Source organism: Fukomys damarensis, unplaced genomic scaffold (genome assembly GCF_012274545.1).
Source record: "Fukomys damarensis isolate Sample0158 unplaced genomic scaffold, DMR_v1.0_HiC HiC_scaffold_13, whole genome shotgun sequence".
In the NCBI taxonomy this organism is placed as follows: Eukaryota; Metazoa; Chordata; class Mammalia; order Rodentia; family Bathyergidae; genus Fukomys; species Fukomys damarensis.
This window is the reverse complement of record NW_022900925.1, coordinates 36,054,489-36,061,944: the sequence shown is the minus strand read 5'-3', so window position 1 is coordinate 36,061,944 and position 7,456 is coordinate 36,054,489. Positions and strand designations below refer to the sequence as shown.

The window sequence follows — 7,456 nt, the reverse complement described above, 5'->3', positions numbered from 1 at the left end:
CGCGGGTTCGTGTCTGCCGCTCCGGAGCAGCCAGAGGCTGCGCCGCGCCACCTGGGAGCCGGGATGGGGCAGAGCGGACGGAGAAGTCGTAATTAGTGAATGTCATAATTAACCCTAATTATGTATGATAGCTGCTCCTGCGGGAGTCACAATGAATAAATTATTCCTCTGCGAAGGCTGGCAGGGCCCAGACTCCCCGCTGGAAGGGGTTGGGGGAGGCCCGGCCCCTCTTCACATCCCACCTCTAGAGTTCCGGGCGCTCTACAAGTTCCGCCAAAGCCACCCGGGAAAGAGGGGCTGCGCCCCCTGCCTGCCCCCGACTTCAGAGCCAGACCTCCGCCCCATTGTGTGAGGGCCGCATGGTGTCTTGGGTGTCCCCTTGCCCTGCTTCCTTTCCTCCCACCCTCCGTATAAGAGGTTAATTCAAGGTCAAGGACATGAGGGAGCGGTGGGGGGCTGGCTGGGGCTCTGGAGGGGTGTGGCTGAGGACCCCAGGTAGCTCCCCTTTCCCTGAACTGGGGACCTGGCCAGAATCCATGCCCGAAGGACCTTCCTGGCCTCCTGAAAATGGGCTCTGGCCTCCCAGCTGAGTGGCCACCTTACTGAGCCCCTCTCAGGGAGGATGACTTCCGGGAGTACTTGCTGCAGCACCATCGGGCAGGGTCCCAGCTCAGAGCTATGCCCTGAGGTCCAGTGCCCTCCAACCTTCCCAGCTGCCCCTGCTCACCCTGGGCAGATCCCCTCCCCAGGAGCTGCCCAGGTGCAGGCAGGCGTTCTGGGCAGCGCCACCCCAGCACTCAGTGGGCTGCTGACTCAGCCGAGGTGGGGGGTTCCGGCCTGGCATAGCCACACCTGCCCCTTCCCAGCCCAAAGACTCTCCAATGTCACCCTTGCTGGCCCAAAGAAGCTTGGGCCTCCAGAGTCCAGGGGTTGGGAGGTGCCCACCCAGCTTGGTGGGAGGAAAGTCCAGTAGGAGCCAGCATTCCAGACTTCTCCATCCACTTGGAGCCCCCTCAGGCATCACGTGGCAGCCAAAGTCCAGGCCTCTGCTGTCCCAAAGGCTGGGGCTCAGTTCTGCAGCCAAACTCACTAGGGGGCCGCGCTCCTCCCAGCAGCCCATCCCCCACCTTAGTGCCACCTGGGAAGACCCTGCCATGCCAGGTCTGCCTCTGAGTCAGCTTGTGCCAATGCCCGCTCATTGCCAGCTGCCTGGTGCCCTTTTGGAGCTGCTGTGGGACACTGAGGAGAGAAGGGGCCTCCGGGGGCAGTGGGTAAGGAGGAAACAGGCAGGGCTTTCCCGGGGGATCAGACCTGGGGCACAAGCCTCAGAGCCTGTGAAGGGCTGGGATGCAGCCGGGCCAGTGAACCAGGGCACCAGGAACTTCTCGCACGATGAGGCCTGAGTCCCTCAGCAAGAAAGCTGGTGGGAGCAGGGGAAGGTGTGGGGGTCCCAGGTGGGGAGAGCTGGCCTGGCAGAGTTACAGTTAGTCCGAGTGGCCAAGCCGGATGTCTCTGGAGTGGGCAGGCAGCAAGCCACTTGGGAGAGCCCTCTAGCCCGTGTCCTGCCCTCTAGCCGTATCCCTTGACGTCTGCCAGCCGCCCTGGAGGCACACTGTCCCTTCCCACGCTCCACCCTCCTGGGACCTGAGGCCTGCAGCTGAGACAGGGACTTGACTGGCAGAGTTGAGCTGCCCCGTTGCTGGGGAACATTGTGTTCCAAAGCCCTGGTACCCTGCAGTGATGGCTTTGGCACTGAGACCGAGGAGAGGGGTACCAGGAAAGGGCACAGGCTGGAGAGTAGGAGATTTGGGGCGCTATGGCAGTGCTGGCCGGGAGGGAGCAGGACCCATGGGAAAAAGGCACAGCAAGGCAGGATTCACTGTGCATAGGAAAGCACTTCATATAGGCGACTGCAGCAGCCCAGAGGTGGCACAGCTGTCCCCAGACCTCACCTGCTTCCCAAGGCAGGAGGTGACCGAGTTCTAGGCGGCCAGTCCCTCAGGTTGCTGATAGCCCTAGGGCCCTTGTCTGGCCCAGCGGACAAGCCCATGGGACAGCTAAGAGTAGGGTGGGGACCAAGATTGCTCCCTGCCACTTGAACTCAGCAACCAGAGACTCATAATGGGGCCCAACTCTGCTCCTCATCTGCTGAGGATTCATGGGTGAGCGATTGAACTGCAGGAGCCTTGGTTTATGGCCTGAAAAGTGGGACAGTAATTGTTACCTCCTTGAAGGATGGTGCCTGGATGGGATACTGCATATGATATGGTAGCTCAAAGCCGGGTGTGGTAGCATATGCCTGTCACCCCAGACTAGGGAGGCTGAGGCAGGAGGATTGCTGTGAGTTTGAAGCCAACCTGGATTCACAGTGAGTTCAAGGCCAGCATGGGCAACATACAAGACCCTGTCTCAAGGCAAGCAGGGGGAGAAAAAAGAGGGGGGGGGAGAAAAGAAAAAGGAAGGAAGGTAGGTATAAAGGCTAGCTGAATTCCAGCCCCTGACAATGACAGGGCCCATGCATTTCCAGGTGGGTTTGACCCCAGAGCCTTCTGTCCTCTAGATCTGGTCTTGCCTCCTCCTCTCGGACATGGGGAAACTGAGGCTCAGGGCAGGGAAATAAAACTTTTGCTTCAAGCAGCAGGTTCACTGTTGTTGACCCCAGCACATCTCCCTGGTTTTGGCACTGCTCTATGGGCAGAACAGTGGAGGGCACCTTGGGGCTTCTGAGCACCCCCAGAGCCCTGCCTACCACTTAATTGCCCTGTGGGCCTCTGCCGCCGCTCCGTTGTCTGGCATCCAGGCTGGGCCCTCTCCTTGCAGATGCACAGGGTGCCCATGCTGCTGTCCAGGAAGCTGGGCTTGGAAGGCATGGAGTGGCTTCCGTGCCAGACATCCCAGGCCCTGACCTTCCAGCTGGCACACTGCGGGCTGCCTTGTGCCCAGGCGTCTCTGCCTCCCCCAGTCTTGCTGCCTGCTGCCTGCAGGGGACTGAGGGCCACCGCTTCCATCCCCCTGGCACGGCCATCAGGCAGGCAGCCATGGCACACAGCTGCCTTGCACGCGAGCCGGGAGCCCTGGCCAACTCCCACTGCCTAGCGCCAGTCCTGTGTCTCTTTCTGTTTTTTTTGTTTGTTTGTTTGTTTGTACCTGTGATAGAACTCAGGGCCTTGCTCTTGCTAAATCTTGAGCTAAATCTCGGGCCCCCTGTGCCACTTTCTGTACTGGCAGGAAGGGGTGGGCAGGGGAGGTACCTTCAGGGCTCTGGGTCAGGGGTCTCCGGGTCATACTCTGGGCAATTTGGGTGTGTTTGGGTGAACAGTGGCCAGTCCACCAACACCTCCTGTGGGCTGACACCCTCCTGGGGACCTGGAGGACAGCGCTGGCCCTGAAGGCACATGCCTGTAGTCTCTGTTACTCAGGAGGCTGAGGCAGGAGGATCTCAAGTTCAAGGCCAGCCAGGGCAACTGAGCAAGACCCTTTCTCCCAAAAGGCACAGTCTCCCGAGGGAATGAGAACAGGGACAACAGTTCTCTGAGTGGGGGCATAGCAGGTCAGGACTGGCACAAGGGCAGTGGGCAGCAGAGGAGGGTGAGGCCTGCTTGAGAGAGTTCCTGTGGGACAGCTGGCATCCAAGGCAGAGGGGCTGTGGGAAGGGCTCGGAAGGGTACACAGGTGTTCACCACATAGGGCAAAGAGGACAAGCATGTCAGAGATCCCAGGGCCATAAAAGTCCCAGCATCCTGGCATGTGGCTGGGGGAGGCAGGGGTGCCAAAGACAGGTCTGCGGGGTCATGGGGAGACTCGGCACCACGGTGGGGGCAATCCTCCTGTCTCAGCCTCCCCACTGCTGGGATTACTGGCACGTACCACCACACCCAGTTTTCAGTGCTGCCTCTCAGCTCTGCCGTCCACACGCTGCCACCCTGGGAGACACCCCAAGGGCACCCACAGGGCGTTCCGCCCACGGTGCCCTCCTTCCCAGCTGCAGCGGCTCAAGCGCTCTCTGTCCCTCAAGACCATCCTGAGGAGCAAGAGCATGGAGAACTTCTTCCTGCGCCCCAGCTCTGAGCTCATTCGTCCCACGGAGGTGCTGCTCACACCCCCGTCCCCTCTGCCCCCGCCCTCCCCGCCACCCACGTCCACCCCGGCGGCCTCCCCGTGCCCGGCGCTGCGCCCCCTGGCGCCACTCAAGCCCCCCAGGAGGCACGGCTTCCAGGAGCACATCTTCAAGCGCGCCAGCCCCTGCCAGCTGTGCCACCAGCTCATCGTGGGTAGGCGCTGGGCCCAGGGGGACAGTGGGCGATGGGGAGCTGCCACCTGGTGCTGACCCGGTCCTCACTGTGCCCCTTCTCCTGGGTGCCGTCCACTCTGTACGGTTCCGGGCTCCACCCTGCACTGCAGAAAGGAGAGAAGAGATCAGGGGGTGGCTGTGGGGCTTCGGGATTCCGTGACACTCGCCCCGACAGCGGGTGGAGGGTGCCCAGCCCCACTCCCTACCCTACGTGCCCTCCCCGTGCCCAGCCCACTCTGACCTCCCCCTGGCCGGGCCCCAAATCTTCCAGGAAACTCCAAGCAGGGCCTGCGCTGTAAGGGCTGCAAGGCCAGCGTCCACCTCTGGTGCTCTGAGGGGATCTCCTGCCAGCAGTGCCCGGGCAAGATGGTGAGTGGGGTGGGCGCTCCCAGCTGGGTCCTGGGGGCTTCCCGCCCTGACCTCTGCCTGTGCCTCCTCCTCGGGCGCAGTCCACCTCCTTCCGCAGAAACTTCAGCTCCCCGCTCCTGGTGCACGACCCCCCACCAGCCTGTGCGGCCAGCAGAGAGTCCCCACCCACCGGTGAGTGTCCCGGCAAGGCCTGGTCACATTTACCGACTGAGCGATTCATTGCAGGAGCCAGAGCCTTTGTGGTTTTCGTTTTTATTTCTTTATTTTTGAGTCAGTGCATCTCACTGTGAGGATCAGGCTGGTCTTGAACTCACAGTGATCCCCTTGCCTCAGCCTTCCGATTGCTGCAATTACAGGTGTGCCACACCACGCCTGGCTGTATTTTTATTTTTAGACAGGGTCTCACTAAATTGCCTAGGCTGGGCTAGAATCTGTGATCCTCCTGCCTCAGCCTCCCAGAGCGCAGTGATTACAGACCCAGGCCTGGCTGAGATAGTCTTATTTTAAGAGAAATCTTGTGATTTTCTTGCGGCTGCTGCATGGATTGGAGGGGCCAGATCCAGGGTGTGGACTCTGGAAGCTGGGAGGCTGGGGACAGGCTGCAGTGGCTGTGGGCAGCAAGGAACCCAGGTCTCCGCCTGGACACCACAGTGCAATGTGGAGCAGCCACAGGGATGAGAAGGCCTGGACGGCAGGAGAGGGGATGCCTGGGCCCGGCCAGGCTTGGTGTCAGCTGAGGTCCCGGCCTTGAGCGCGGGTACCCGGCAGGGCTCGGCGGGAAGGTGGACCCGGTGTACGAGGCCCTGCGCTATGGCACGTCCCTGGCGCTGATGAACCGCTCCAGCTTCAGCAGCACATCCGAGTCCCCCACGCGGAGCCTGGTACGTGGGCACCTAGGGGAGGGGCCTGAGGGCACCCTGGTGGCTGGGCTGAGCCCTGCATGCCCTCCTGCCCCAGAGCGAGCTGGCGGAGGAGCTGACGGAGGACGGGGAGGGCAGCATCCGCAGCCCCGAGGAGCGGCCCGGCCATAGCGGTGAGCGTGGAGGAGTGGAGCCAGCAGAGCGGCCCTCACAGCCTGCCGCGCCCACGCCCCCAGGGTCCACAGCCCTGGCGGAGAGCGCGGAGCCTGCGGAAGAGCAGAGCCCTGGGCAGCAGGTGAGAGGCCCAGCGGGCTGGGAGGACACCCCCCATCCCTGTCGCTGCTGCCACACTTGTCCTGAGTGCTAGGACAGCTGCGTCAGGACCAGAGGCACAGCAGGGAGACCAGGGGACTTTTCTGCCCCACCCATGCGCTCCTGCTCACCGAGGGAGGGAGGGTCTGGCGCCTGGTGGCTCCCAGGCAGGGCGCTCTGAGCAGCTGATCCATGCTTCCCCAGCCCCCCAAGGCGCTCCTGCGGAAGGAAGTGGGGCCCATGTACTCCTACGTGGCACTCTACAAGTTCCTGCCCCAGGAGAGCAACGACCTGGCCCTGCAGTAAGTCCTCTGTGTGGTTCAGCCTCACCAGGCAGCTGCTGGGCTCCAAGCTCCACACCCCATTATCCTGGGCAACCTTCTTGCATGCTTGAGGCTGCCAAGGCCCCCCAAGATGGGAGCTGCCTGAGTCTGAGAGTGATGGGGGTGACACCCCGTCTCACCACATGGACAGAGGGCCGGCTCTGTGGCCACAAGGGCCCTAGTGCTGCCTGGCTCTCCTTCCGCAGGCCAGGGGATCGGATCATGCTGGTGGATGACTCCAACGAGGACTGGTGGAAGGTGACGGGGTGGTGGGGGCACCGAGGAACCCTGCTTGTTGCCTCCCCCACCTGCTCGCCAGCCCCAGAGATCTCCCAGGACCTGGCCCTGCTGTGGCTCTGACCTTCCCCGTCCTGGTCCTGGCTTTGTCCTTCTGCCCGCCCCCAGCCCCAAAGCTGCTCAGCTGCACCGGAGCCCAGGACCTGGGGCCTAGGGCCTGAGCTGAGTGGAGTCAGGTGGCAGCAGGGCAGGACGTGGCGCTGGGGTTCACTGCCCGCCTCTTCCTAGGGCAAGATTGGCGACCGCGTGGGCTTCTTCCCGGCCAACTTTGTACAACGGGTGAGGCCAGGTGAGAACGTGTGGCGCTGCTGCCGGCCTTTCCCTGGAAACAAGGAGCAGGGTCACCTGAGCCTCAAGGAGAACCAGGTGAGCCCCGGCCGGCCGGAGCCTGCAGGACTCTGTGGCCAGGCCTCCTGTCCTTCCTGCCTGAGGGGTGCGGGTTGGGGTCGGGGTGGGGGGCACAGAGGTGAGGCTGGATGACACCAGCGGCAGCCTGGCCCTGGCTTGCTGTGTTACCTGGGTGAGAGGGAGTAGGGATGGGAGCCAGGACAGGTGGCACGTGCCTGTCATCCCAGCACTCTCTGTGGAGGCTGAGGCAGGAGGATCGCTGTGAGTTCCAGACCAGCCTGGGCTACATAGTGAGTTCCAGGGCAGTCTCAGTGCGGGTGTGGAAGGGCGCCATTGGGGGCTCCCATCCCCCAGCCAGCCTCAGGGCTCAGCGCCGTCTGCTGTCTCATTCAGATCTGCGTGGGCGTGGGCAGGGGCAGAGATGCTGATGGTTTTGTCCGAGTCAGCAGCGGCAAGAAGCGGGGCCTGGTGCCAGCGGATGCCCTGACGGAGATCTGAAGGCGCCCGCAGGATGGAAACGGAGCCGGCACCCCAGCACCTGCCTCCTCTGCCTCTCCCGGGCCAGAGGCCCCAGGGAAGGTTTTATTTCTTGGGCGGGGCACCCTGCTGGGTTGATCCCCTGGGACTGGGAGGAAGTGGGGAGCTGCAAGTAGGTT

General features: G+C 62.8%; 1 protein-coding gene across 2 annotated transcripts; it reads left to right on the top strand.

Moving 5' to 3' along the window:
* Positions 1-1,079: 1,079 nt before the first annotated feature.
* On the top strand, positions 1,080-7,456 carry Stac2 (SH3 and cysteine rich domain 2). Of its 2 annotated transcripts, XM_010620056.2 has the most exons (10): positions 1,080-1,271; positions 3,983-4,271; positions 4,563-4,660; positions 4,741-4,831; positions 5,429-5,541; positions 5,618-5,815; positions 6,037-6,134; positions 6,362-6,413; positions 6,681-6,818; positions 7,194-7,456. In XM_010620056.2, exons 1-10 carry the CDS (start codon positions 1,155-1,157, stop codon positions 7,296-7,298), a joined length of 1,299 nt encoding a protein of 432 aa, XP_010618358.2. In that variant the 5' UTR covers positions 1,080-1,154; the 3' UTR covers positions 7,299-7,456. The 2 variants fall into 2 exon arrangements, with proteins under 2 accessions (XP_010618358.2, XP_010618357.1); XM_010620055.1 differs by lacking the exon at positions 1,080-1,271 and having other exon boundaries at positions 2,412-4,271.